Raw genomic sequence first — 13,344 nt, forward strand, 5'->3', positions numbered from 1 at the left:
ACACCAAGAACAAACCCACAAACTATATCCCACAAACGTCATATTTGACTGCATCAAAGTAAGTTACCGGTGAAGTCCTCACAGTCCTCCTTGACCCCCCCCCCACCTAGTTTGTTGTTTACAATAAGTTGACATTGCTCAGAGCTACTGAATTAGAAATAGTAAAAATTCACTTTCCCCATGATTTGTATAAAAGATGAGACAGGAAGTAGTGTGTGAAAACACTTTATTTTGTTAGATTTATGTACATTGATCAAGTGCCACCCAAACTTTGACATCCATATAAACTTAACTGGAGCACTATATGCAAACATTGAGAGACATGAGCAAAATGGAGAGGGGTGAAATTACTCAAAGCTAGACAAGAAGTTAAGCACGAGTTCCTTTAGCTTGGCATCAGATGCTTCAGAGATCTTGCCCTCAGTCCTAGAAGAGAAGAGTGGATTCAAAAAATTAAAGAGGAATAAATCATTTAAATATTTAATGCAAAAAGAAACTTTGACCAAAAGGATCTGGAGCTTCAAATGCATTATGTGCAGGCTTTGTATTAACAGTGCCAAAGTTAATCCTTTCTTACACCAACATTTTCAAAAAGGCTGCTAATCCTGATCAGTTAGTCCTATATCAAAAGCATTGGCTACCTAATGGTTGCAAGCAGTTCTTGGTGCTGGCTGCGAATGTGCTGCAGGAAGGCTTTCTCGAACTTTGTGATTTTGCTGGGTTCCAACTTGTCCAAGTGTCCCCTCACACCAGCATAGATGACCGTGACCTGCTCCTCAATGGCCATGGGCACTGAGGGATAAATAAGATGTTTTAAAAGGCTGTCCAGTTCAATAATGACAAGACCATGTTTCCTCACACAAAAGGTTATACCTGGACAGGGCAACATTATATAGTTCTAAACACACCACTTTAGGGTCATTTCTTGGTCATATCCTTCATACCCAATTCATACTCAACCATCCCCTGGTCCCCTGACAATTTTAAATTTGTGGAGAACAGTGTAGGAACATAGGGTTGCAGTGTCTAGGCATCACTCCAAACCCCTAAACACTTTAATCAAAACATTAAAGAATCCATCCTGATCCAGAAATAAAACCATTAGACAAATAGTTTAGAACCTTAACTTTATGGCACAAGTTTTTTTTTTGTTTTTTTTAAACTTGAGTGGTTATTGCAGTGCTTGGATAGACACTCATTTAGCTATAGCATGAGGTTTGGGCTGAATTTATTAACCCAATTTATAAATACCAAACATTCGTGTATGAAACATTCCAATATTAAAGTATAAGGCAATCAAGCGAGTCTCCGTTTCATGTTTACCCTGGTGCAATGGGACATTAGATCTACTCACCATACTGGCCCTGTTTCAGCAGCTCTGTAAGTCGCACACCCCTGTTGAGCAGCTGCTGGGTGGCTGCGTCCAGATCAGAGCCGAACTGGGCAAAAGCAGCAACCTCACGATACTGAGCCAGCTCCAGCTTCATAGTACCAGCCACCTAGCCACACAAGTTTCAGGTGTTTGGGAGGTATTAAACTAGGTGAAAACAAATTGGCTCCAGTTAAACTGTCTAGACTAATGATAAGAAGGTGATCGTCTACCTGCTTCATAGCCCTTGTCTGGGCAGCAGAGCCCACACGGGACACAGACAGACCCACATTAATGGCAGGTCGGATACCCTTGTAGAACAACTCCGTCTCCAAGAAGATCTGAGCATTTGGGATAGCAGAAGGAGTTAAAAATAACAACAACGATTATGCCATTACTTTAAATTACACATGTATAGTGCAAAGATGTTACAGAAAAGCACACCAAAAGAGCACCAAGCGAACAGTTATACAAACCTGTCCATCAGTGATGGAGATGACATTGGTGGGAATGTAAGCAGACACATCTCCAGCCTGAGTCTCAATCACAGGCAGGGCAGTAAGTGAGCCACCTCCAAAGTTGTCGTTCATCTTGGCAGCTCTCTCAAGCAGACGAGAGTGCAAGTAGAAGACATCTCCTGGGTAGGCCTCACGCCCGGGGGGACGACGCAGCAGCAGAGACATCTGACGGTAAGCCACAGCCTATGGGGGGCAGAGATAAAAATTAATGCTATGTGCAACTTATTTGTAAGGATGAAATAGCAAAAGCAGTCAATGTAAGGACAAGACGACAAAGTATTGACTGAAGTGATAATCAGTGGTTACTTTCTGTTGCTCAGTCATCTGAACAGCAGTATGACAGAGAAGCATCAAACTTGTATTCAAATAAAATATTGTATGTGTTCTGTTAACATAGTATTCTAAAATACAAGTACATAATACATACCAATTATTTAAAGTGAGGGAACATTTACCCCATTGGTTTTTATTACTGACAAACAGGTCTATTGACAAAAGTACTCACTATTCTATTGGCTCAAAAGACTAGGGGACATGAATTTACAGGTCACATAGCAAAAGCCAGTACAAAGCAAAAGAAACCACCATCAGCAGCAAATGAGTATTGAACATATTGCATCCTTTCTCATTCAACTGAACTGACTTTTCTGCCAAGCGAATTCTGTTCAGTGTCAAACTGCCCACTGCTTTATCTGAGAAAGCAGAAACACTTGGGTTCAGCAGTCACCCTTGTCAAAAGGACTTGAGAATCTTTGTTTATGGGATAATGAAGCATCTAATAACCGACAAACTTGGAAGATTAATGCAGACCCAATGATAAGGGGAAAAAAAAGGAGTCTAGATTTAGGAGACCACTGATACAAGTGGGTAGTGAGTGTTGAGTGGGTAAAGATTCACCCTTTTGCATCCTTTGATTTCCAATTCCTAAGAATAGTTCTCTTGATTGTTAGTGCTGCAAGAACTTCTGGTGCTTAGTTTCAATTTTTCAGGAATTCATCGCTCACCTGCTTGGAAAGATCATCATAGATGATAAGTGCGTGCTTGCCGTTGTCCCTGAAGTACTCGCCCATGGAGCAGCCCGAATAGGGTGCAAGGTACTGCAGTGGGGCAGCATCAGAGGCTGTAGCAGACACCACAATGGTGTATTTCATGGCATCGGCATCAGTTAGCCTCTTAACCAGCTGAGCCACGGTGGACCTCTTCTGTCCGATGGCAACATAAATACAGTACAGCTTCTTCTTCTCATCTGTGCCGTCGTTAAAGCGCTTCTGGTTGATGATTGTGTCGATGGCAATGGCAGTTTTACTGTTAACAGGGCAAACATTAAAACCGTAAGCAAGTGATCAGCTAATATTTATGAAGGTTTATCTGAATTAATTTTTTTAAAATAAATAAATAAAAAAAATTAAAAAAACACGACATTTCCCAACAAGACTGACTGAAACCAATTTAAAATCTGGATTTAAGGTTTATTTGCTGATGCTGGGTCAAAGGTTATGCCAAGCAGCCCAGCCCAGCCCCCTTCATACCCAGTCTGTCGGTCTCCAATGATCAGCTCTCTCTGGCCACGGCCGATGGGCACCAAACTGTCCACAGCCTTAATCCCGGTCTGCATGGGCTCCCTCACGGAAATACGGGGGATGATGCCTGGAGCTTTCAGACCAACACGCCGACGCAGCTTAGAGCCCAAAGGACCCTGAAGCAATACAGAGGAGAAAGTACGATTTACAACCGAAGGCTTTTACAATACAAGTTCAAAATGAAGATGGAAACAAGACGCCCTCTTTAGTCGTCCAACTTCCAGTAAGGCCTCATGACCTTGGATCTGCAAGTAAGCTACAGCACGTTCTATACTTTCCAGACAAACACCAGAGCAGGACTGGCATTCAGTAATGCATTATACTCTGTACAGTAGTCAAATCCTTCATATTATCTACCCAGCTAGTGTCCCACAATGCATCTGTTGGTATTCACATCTGCCCACTGCTATTCTCATGTTCTCAATTTGGCCAGTCAAAAGATCAAGCAAACTGAGTGGTTTCATTCCATGAGGTTAAAGGACCATAATAGCTGCCAAAATTGTAAATAGTCCTTTTCACAAATTACTCCAAGAAAAATTCAAGTTAGCTGCCATGACTCAGCATACCTTGCCATCAATGGCATTTCCCAAAGCGTCGACGACACGGCCAAGCAGCTCCTCTCCAACCGGCACATCCACAATGGCACCAGTTCTCTTCACAATGTCACCCTCCTTGATCAGCTTGTCGTTACCAAACACCACAACACCGACGTTATCGGGCTCCAAGTTCAGAGACATACCCTAAAAACAGAGGGTTTTTTTTTTTTAATATCATTACTAAAGAATTCATACACAAATAATATGTGCAAATTCTTAGCACATGGAGTACTTACTTAACATTTCACTTTCTGTACTATATAAAGTCAGCAAAAAGAAACGTCCTCTCACGTTCAACTGCTGTTATTTCCAGCAAATTTCTCAATATTTATATAAATTTTTTTTTTTTTTTTTTTAAAGACAAACATAAACTGAACAAATTTCACAGACATTTGAAGAACAGAAATGGAATAATAAGTCCCTGAACAAAGGGGGGTTCAATATTAAAAGTTACATTACAGTTTATCACTCTGGCCACATCTGCAGTCCTCATGCCTCCCTGCAGCAGGTCTATGGCATGTTCACGCAGGTGAGCAGGAACCCTAGACATCTTTCCTCTGGTGTTTTTCAGAGTCAGTAGAAAGGTCTCTTTAGTGTCCCAAGTTATTATAACTGTGACCTTAATCGCCTCACGCCTCCTGTTCCACAGGTGCGTGTGCAATAATTGTTTATGGTTCAGTGAACAAGCATGAAAATCATCATGTACACTCTTTCCAATAAAGATCTGTAAAGCTTATTTATATTTTATAAAATTATCTTTCAAATACAGTCTCCTGAAAAATGGGACATTTCTTTTTTTGCTGAGTTTATACACACACACACACACCTCAAAATAACATCCAGAAAGTAGAACTGCTCCATTGGGAATAAGGAGTTGCAGACTCTCAGATGACAGACATCAATGATAAACCAGACTGAGTGACCCAGGTTCTCACACACACACACCTTTAGGCCAGAGGAGAACTCCACCATCTCTTCAGCCTGCACGTTCCTCAGTCCGTACACACGAGCAATACCGTCCCCGATGGACAGCACGCGTCCAGTCTCCTCAAGATCAGCACCGATGTCGGCACCCAGGATCTTCTCCTCCAGAATGCTGGAGACCTCCGCAGTGCCTGGACAGGACACAGAAGGTCACTGAGGACAAACGGAAAAATACTCCACAACAAAAGCAACACAACATTTCACTGCTATCCAAGTTCATACCAGTCTTCTGCAGCCATGGCCTTGCCGTGTGCAGGTTCTTTGCCCCCACGCAAGCAGCAGCTACATTCTTGGAAACCTGTTGAATAATTAAATTAAATACAAAAAAAAAAAATCGAAGAAATCCATACTACTTATATCCCCTCCCAAATAGCTTTTACATGTACACTGCTGTTGACCTTCAAGTGCTATACACCACCACGGACGTTGGTGAAGTTTAAAGTGATCAGGGATATAGTATATAAAATTAAATGCTTCAATAAGTGCTGTACAGTAGCTAAACAATGCAGAGGAGACGTCACATCTGGGTAATCAAGAGCTAGCATGTTAGCTTGCAGGGCTAACCGAGGAACAAGGAGACACTGCTAAAAGGCTAAAAGCTCCAAATACGGAATACTTCACAAAAAAGCGTGAACAGATCTTAATGTTCACGATATTGAATAAATAACACAGGAATGACGTCATTTAATATGCCCCGCCTTCAGCTAACGAACAGCTTAACCGGATAACTGCCCAAATCCTGACCTTCAATAGCTAATGTCATTCATTTGACATGAGTTCATTGTTGCATAATCTGCCACAATACCTACTTATGCACAGCACACTAAATGTTATTAAGTTATTTAACTTAGCTACGTGCCTACAGGAGATTCTACAATATATAGTTACAGCTCTCGTGAAGATCAGCGCACAACGCAGCAGTAACAGGCCGCCCAAGTGCAAGATGGCGGACACACGCCATCAAAAGCGCTGACATTCAGAACACAAATTAATAGAGGAACATATCAAAACGCTTCATCCGCAGTATTCCGTCCACACGACTGAAAAAAATACTCACAAACGCGGCCCGACGAGGCAGGGTGCGGGCAAGAGCCGCCGCGACGCGAACTGACAGCATGTTTGGGGTTTCAGTGCGGAGCTCGTCCTCCTCCACTAAGCAACTACAGCGCAAAGAGCGGAGTGAACGAAATGGAGGACACCGGCACGAGCTCATATAGAAAGGTCAGAGCATGACCCGGAAGTTGTATACGGAAACCTTTTTTGTTGTAAAAATGAAATGAATAAATGAAGCGAAGAGTGTTGTTTTAAGTAATCACCCTTAAACAATGATTCAGCTGTTATTCCAGGATATCCATTGAGATTTGTAGCAAAATAAAATCTGTAAATGGTTGTATTGTCCATCCTGGGTTAGTATAGGTATATTTTTTTAGGTTAAAAGTCATTTCTCGCTTAGTGCCATTAAGCAGAGCAGAGTTTAAAACCATTATAACACACACACATGAAATATGGCAGGGATACCGGGACAGAGCTGACACCGGACGACACCTATATAATACACAAAAACAAGTCGGCATGAGTGTGAGGCAGGGCAGGAACGCAACGGAAGAGATGATGATTACGCGTCTTAGAATAGGGCATGCTGGCTTAAATCTAACATTACACAGAACAGGGACAACATCCCACTGCAATACACGAGAGACTGGTAAAACACATTCTGTTAGATTGCAGAAGATATGAGGAAGAAAGAACTGAGCTAGAGATGTAAACTGGAGAGCAAAACATGACACTAGAGAACTGGAACAGTGCACCGTCCCCTAATAAATTATCTGAAAAATACTGGGATAAGTGAGAGACTTTAGTAATTTAGTATGAATATCTAGTATTTATTTATTGTTACTTTTTTATTTTCCTGCCAACCTGCTGCCCACACTCCAGTCCAGTAGGTGGCGGTAATGCACCTTAAGTTGGTTTGCCAACCGCCGTTAAAACCAGAAGAAGAGCATTTCACGCTTGACATTGAGACTTTACAATTAAACCAGAGCGCCACCAGTAAGATCTCAGCCTCAGGGGACTGGTTCAGGTCTATCAAGTTCAGGTCTATCAAGTTCAGGTCTATCTGAAATGCCATTATGAACCATTTTCTCACATAAATCTAAGCGAGCTCGTGTATTTATGGAATTCTCCAACAGATAAATGATGTCACCAACCTACTTCCATTAGTACTGCCCACTGTTCAATTTATGTAGGCTATACCAATGTTAATAATACATAGTTTAATGTTTAGTAACTCATTGATATATGTCAACACATGCACACACAATGACATATAGGCTAAAAAAAAAAAAAAAACTATCTGTACCTGTACACCTGCTCATTCATGCAATTATCCAATCAATAAATAATGTAGCAGCATCACAGTGCATAAAACTGTGCAGATGCAGTACAAGCGCTTCAGGTAATGTTCATGTCAAACATCAAAATTGGGGGAGAAAATTGTTATCTGAGTGACTTTGACTGTGGCATGTTTATTGGTACCAGAAAGTCTGGTTAAAATATTTCAGAAACTGCTTATCCGCTGGGATTTTATGCGCAGCAGTGGTACAGTGGGAAACATACACATAGGTGTAGTTCAATTAACAGAAATGCCTTGTTGGTGAGAGACTCGGTTGAGCTGACAGGAAGGCTATGATAACTCGAATAACTACTCGTTACAACCGTGGTGATGAGGAACGCACAACAGATCACCTGGTCTGAATCATTTTGAGTTCCGCTGCAACATGCAGATGATAGGGTAACTATTTGGCATCAACAGCATAAATCCATGAAACTGATATTCCTTGTGTCAACAGTTTCAGCTGGTGGTACAGTGGTGTGGGAATTGCTTTCTTGGCACACACTGGGCCCTCTATCAAGCATCGTTTCAATGTCACAGCTTATCTGAGTATTCTCTCAGACCACTTTTGGCCACAATCTTATAATGGCTACTTCCACATCTTAATGCACAATGAGCATGACAATAGGTTTAGTGTACATCAATGACCTCCCTAGTCACCAGATCTGAATTGAACAGGAGATTTACGGCGTAAATGTGCAGCTAACAAATCTGCAGTAATTATGTGAGGATATTGCAGCAACTTTGGCTATGTTTCCATCCAAGGATATTTTGTGAAAAAAAGGAAGGTTTTAGCGCATTGAAATGTTTACGGATATAGCTCATGGAAACACAAATTTTCGATAACATTTCACAAGTGCTGAAAGAATCTTTTTCTCATTTAGGTTTAAAGCATAAATTCTATGTCGATAATTCAAATGTTGCAAAAAAAAAAAAAAAGGTAGTTTGGAAACATGCATTCATGCAAAAAATCTTTTCACATGACAGAATTTATCCAACCATCAGGGGAAGAATTTGGATCTGCGTGCCATCCACCACACCGTAAACCTGTGGCACAGGATGCACCAAGGAATTTTCATTGGCCTCTGCAGCCTGATATAATGGCACATTCATTTTTCTTTAATAGCTATGTACACAGCAAATACACATCGATGGACGGTCATTTTACTTACCCCAAAAGTTTCCCCAACTACTCTGTACTCAATGCAGGTTGCCAACTTGAACAGGTCGATGTCGACCCGCATTCAGATCTGAACCGATGGTCTGTGGCAACCTGCAATGTGCGCAACATCAGGACCAGTTAACTGGCTCAGCATCTCAAATGTCCGACGTGACATTCTAAGATGTTGCAGCCAGAGACTTTCTGTGAAAGAACACCATATTGCGTGTTTCTCCCAGAACACCATATCACACGGTCTCTCCCAGACCCATGGGCTTCGTCACATAAGGGCAATTACTGAGTATCCTTGATTTCGCTTTAATTTCTTCGATCACAAAATCGCTGAATCCTGGAAGGACTGATAAGAGAAACACAACAGAGAGAAGTATCATAGAATGAATATAATGAACCGTGTGCTGTTACAATACAGTCAGTAGCATACTGAGAGAGACAGGGTGAGAAGAAGACTTTGCATTTGCAGACGAAACGTTGGTAGATTTATTTTTTCCCATATTTCCATGCACCACTAGGTGGCGGTAATTCAACTTTTAGTTACGCTTTACGTCGAAGAAGAAGTTATGGCCGACACATTGGCGGGATTTTCTAGTGTTTGTATACACAATTTTCTGTCAGAGGTTGAACTAAGTTTTAACTAAACTCCTAATTTTATTGTAAGGTTTCATCAGCAGAAGTATGTGTGAAAAGAACAAGAGGGTGAGCAGCGTCCTGAATGAAATGGAGTTGTTTTTTTCTTCGTCTGTTTGACTCCGTCTGTTGTGCAGGTGAACCGGTGGCTCGAGACGGTGTTCGGTGCTGAAGGAGTCCCGGGTTTTGAAGTGAACACGCGCACGGTTGAGCTGCTGGACCAGCTGGCGCAGATCAGCGAGCTGAGGTGTTCAGAAGTGTCCTTACTCACAGACGATTACAGACACAAAGCAGCAGAGTACAGCAGCGATGGTACTCCGTTTAACTTTTCTGAATAAGACAATATTCTGATTAAGGTGTTTACATGAGTTGCTTTCAGGATACTCCTGTCATGTTCCCGTTTTGCATGTTATAGAACATAGAGCGATTAACGGCACACGTCATTACGTCACCACGTCACCCAGTCTGACGTTCCCTCCAGAATTTCACGTACCGACATCTTCGTTATGGGACCGTATACAGTTTTGGGTGGTTATATAAAAAAATTTTTTACGAATGCTTCGAGTGCAGGTAATTATTTGTCGTGCTGTACGTGCAAATAGACGACTGGTCGAAGCCGTGGGCTGCGTCCCAAACCGCGTACTTGCCTACACGTTTTTCTCCTACTATGTAGGAGGTGAGTACGCGGTTTGGGATGCGGCCGTGCTCTCTCGTTTGGCGTCAAACCAACAGGAATACTCCGCACGTCTTAATTCCATTTGCGTTTACTTCGAGTATGCCTTTATCGGATTACGGTCGTCGTTAATCGCTGTTTACATGCTAGGATCTTAATCAGAGTATCGTCTTAATCGGGTTACTGAGGGATGTGGATGGGATACAAACTAATTAAGCTGCTTTCCTTTGTTATAGCCGCCCACCTGCAGGAAGTGCTACATCAGGGTGTCGGGCTTCAACCCGGAGGTGTTCCCAAATCCACCTCCGATTTTTTGTCTGTGTTAGAGGGTACTGCTGAGGTCCTTAAAGTTAAAGACACATCAATGGGAAGGTAATATACCCGCATCTGAGTTCGGTTAAAAGCACATTATATTTGAATCTAAAGGTTTTCTGTTCACAGATTCCGTTCATGCAAGGTTTCCCAAAAAGGTCAGTGTTGTATTGGAGTGTACTCGTAGAAATTTTCAGATACCGTTTCCATGAGAAGCCCTAAGTGACAGACGACTATTTATTTCGTACATAAGTGCATCACAGCTGTGATTCCAGTGATGGGCAGCATTTGAATTTTCTTCGTTTTTGATAACACTGTATTCCTTTTAATAACTATACCAGCTTATTTCTAGTCGAAATAATGAAACTCACCTGGTTAACTGTCAATTTGTCAATTATGAAATGTTTGAGGTCACCCATCAATTGAGAAAAGAAACTCTCAGTATTATCCTGCAGATATCTCGCTTCCATATAAATGTGCATCCTGTGGAGTATATCATTATCTACATTTTTTTTTTTAATGTATTGTAATGTGAAGTTGACTATCATTAATTAACCACTGGCTTTACAGCTTTGTCCCTGCAATTAATAAACTGACCAATGACCTGGCCGAGGCAGAGAAGACCGACAGGAAATTGGGACAGGAGCTCGCTGCTGTGAGGAAAAAGATGGCTGCCACGATGATTCTCCGGAAAAAACTTCAAGAGTAGGAGAAAACACACACATAATGCATGACTATCACACGGTCAGATTCAGACATCAAAGGGGAATAAATCCACCCAGAATTAATTGCACATCTACAGCCCCGTCAGAAAGTATTGGAACGGCAAGGCCAAATTCTATTGCCTTTGCTGTACACTAAAGATGTTTGAGTTCGAAAGTTGAATATGTACATGAGTCGATAGATCAGGATTTCAGCTTTCATTTCCTGATAGATGTTTAAAAAAAAACAAAAAACAACAACTTAGAACATGGCACCCACCTTTGGTGGCAGACCGCCCACTTTTTTGGTGAGCGAAAGTATTGGAACAGAAAGTCTTAACGTAAATGATACTTCACATTTGGTGGCATATCCCTTGCTTTGCAATAACTGCATCAATCCAATGAGGCACTGACATCACCAAACTATTGCATTCTTCTTCACCCGAGCAACAAGAAACACCTGTCAGTCACATGGTGAAATATTTTTGATCACGTGAATGTTGAGTAGCTTCATTGTACTGCACCACTATTTCGATATTAGATTTAGCTTGTACAAACGTCACTAGAAAATGGCGGCTGAGAAGAGAAGCCCCTGGTCTTAACAAAATCTGACCTTTATCTTAATGAGTGATATCACTGAATTATTTAACCCCCCCCCCCCCCCCCCCCCCACACACACACACACATGTTAAAAGCCATTGTAACTGTGCTCTCAGTGTCCCCCTGTGATGTCAGAGTGGCACACAACCGCTAACTTCTCATGGCAATAATGAAAATACAGCATCATCCAACACATTAGCAGAAGAAAGCAAATATTTCAAAATCTGACATGTTTCAGGGCGGACTTTTCCTTTTCATACAATTTACGCAAAGGCCATTATAAAGAAAAGTTGAACGCTAAAGACTTGTCCTGTTTTTTGTTGGGTTTTTTTTTGTTAGGGACTTGAACAAGATTGCACAGGTCCAGCAGGTTGAGGCTGCTACAGCTGAAGAGAGATTGCTCAATATGGACTTCATGAAGAACAAATCTAGAGACCTGACCTACAGAAATAAGATAGCACAGGTGTGTTTGTGTGCATGTGTATGTCCTGTGGATTTCAAATTATAATGATTTTATCTAATTATTATTTAAAAATCAGTGCAAGTTAACTAGTCAAACCCGAGATGCAGATCCGTAAGTGCAGGTTTATAAATTGATCATTTTTCCTATTTGGTGAACTGCCAGTTCCCACCCGTTAGTCAGCTTTCTGCTCATAGTCCTCTAACGTTTGTGTTTGTGCACGCGTGTGTGTGTGTGTGTGTGTGAGATATTCTAGGACAAGCTGGCTTCCAGACAGATGAAGGACTCACTCACTCATCAGGCTATTGTGCAGCTTGCAGAAGTATGATGCGCTATCTGTTTTAAACCTTTTAATTCTCATTTTTATCATTCTTAGTCCTCTGTTCTAAGGGTATTAGGAGAGGTGTGAAGTTGACTGAGATACCAGCAGGGAAATTTACCCAACTAATTACTAAAACATAGTTCAAGAAAAACACAGGAAGCTGTGCAGTGTGAAAAGTGTTTCAGATCCCCCCCCCCCCCCCCCCCCCCCCCCTATTTTTAACTCTCTCTCTTTCTTTCTTTTTAATTGGCAGAAAATCACAGCGCTGAAACAGGAAATCGCGCCGCTCTTGAAGAAACTGGAGCCGTTTAATGACCTGAGCCCTGTAAGGAAGCCTAAGAGTCTAATATTCGCACAGCACGTGCATTTTACCATAAGTTACAATATATATTTACCAATTTAACTGTATGATTCCCCCCAGAGTCCCGCTCTGGCTCGGGTTGCAATTGAAGAGGTGAAAAGAGAGCTGGTACGTTCGACCATGTGCATTTATTACTAGGGGTGTAACGCTTGGGCAGTTTGGATTTATGCGTCTCGTTAAAAGGCAACAGTTGAAATATAAATCGAGGCAACTGACATAAACTTATCATCAATTATAATTGATTATAAATCGATTATTGGAAAAAGGACAGCCAACTGGCCTTCTGAATAAAAATAGTATCATATCTTATCAGATTAAATGGTATCCTCAAATATCAAATCGTCGCCTTAAGACTTCAAATCGTATTGTATTGTAGCAGATATTGTGGTAATGTGAAATATTAAAAATGTTGCTGTAAGAATCGAAATCATACGGTATTGTGTATAAGCCTGAGGTTTACATGCCTGCTCATTACACTTTGTTGTATTATCTGTCATTTTGTGTCTGTACTAGGAAGCCCTGGATGCTGAACTAGAGCAGAAGGTTGATTTGATGAACACTTTATCGAGGTGACTGACTGAAGAAGACTAAGGATATTAGCAGCAGTTATAGTGTTGTTACTGAACTGAACTCAACCCCCCCCCCCCCCCCCCCCCCCCCCCAATTGTTTTT

At 41.5% G+C, this 13,344-nt stretch overlaps 2 protein-coding genes across 3 annotated transcripts; one reads left to right on the forward strand and one right to left on the reverse strand.

Annotated features, from left to right (window-relative positions):
• Positions 1-209: 209 nt before the first annotated feature.
• atp5fa1 (ATP synthase F1 subunit alpha) lies at positions 210-6,261 on the reverse strand. Its single transcript, XM_017492442.2, has 11 exons — positions 6,105-6,261; positions 5,270-5,345; positions 5,009-5,178; positions 4,034-4,207; positions 3,417-3,583; positions 2,892-3,192; positions 1,846-2,070; positions 1,603-1,710; positions 1,355-1,499; positions 642-792; positions 210-426 (listed from the first exon to the last, which is right to left on the reverse strand). The coding sequence occupies exons 1-11, from the start codon at positions 6,258-6,260 to the stop codon at positions 348-350; spliced, it is 1,752 nt and encodes a 583-aa protein (XP_017347931.1). The 5' UTR covers position 6,261; the 3' UTR covers positions 210-347.
• Positions 6,141-13,344, forward strand: haus1 (HAUS augmin-like complex, subunit 1). 2 transcript variants are annotated; one of them, XM_053687632.1, is made up of 9 exons: positions 6,141-6,268; positions 9,381-9,555; positions 10,153-10,288; positions 10,799-10,933; positions 11,869-11,992; positions 12,246-12,311; positions 12,565-12,636; positions 12,733-12,780; positions 13,186-13,344. In XM_053687632.1, exons 1-9 carry the CDS (start codon positions 6,236-6,238, stop codon positions 13,243-13,245), a joined length of 849 nt encoding a protein of 282 aa, XP_053543607.1. In that variant the 5' UTR covers positions 6,141-6,235; the 3' UTR covers positions 13,246-13,344. The 2 variants fall into 2 exon arrangements, with proteins under 2 accessions (XP_053543607.1, XP_053543608.1); XM_053687633.1 differs by lacking the exon at positions 6,141-6,268 and adding an exon at positions 9,144-9,312 and having other exon boundaries at positions 13,186-13,343.

Source organism: Ictalurus punctatus, chromosome 18, assembly GCF_001660625.3.
Source record: "Ictalurus punctatus breed USDA103 chromosome 18, Coco_2.0, whole genome shotgun sequence".
Taxonomy (NCBI): domain Eukaryota; kingdom Metazoa; phylum Chordata; class Actinopteri; order Siluriformes; family Ictaluridae; genus Ictalurus; species Ictalurus punctatus.

Coding starts and splice junctions, on each gene's coding strand:
- haus1 (XM_053687632.1), top strand. CDS start 6,236: ATGGAGGACACCGGCACGAGCTCATATAGAAAG. Junction 12,312..12,564: donor CTATTGTGCAGCTTGCAGAA/GTATGATGCGCT, acceptor TTTAATTGGCAG/AAAATCACAGCGCTGAAACA. Junction 12,781..13,185: donor AAGAGGTGAAAAGAGAGCTG/GTACGTTCGACC, acceptor TGTCTGTACTAG/GAAGCCCTGGATGCTGAACT.
- atp5fa1 (XM_017492442.2), bottom strand. CDS start 6,260: ATGAGCTCGTGCCGGTGTCCTCCATTTCGTTCACTCCGCTCTTTGCGC. Junction 5,346..6,104: donor TGCCTCGTCGGGCCGCGTTT/GTGAGTATTTTT, acceptor ATTATTCAACAG/GTTTCCAAGAATGTAGCTGC. Junction 5,179..5,269: donor GCCATGGCTGCAGAAGACTG/GTATGAACTTGG, acceptor TGTCCTGTCCAG/GCACTGCGGAGGTCTCCAGC.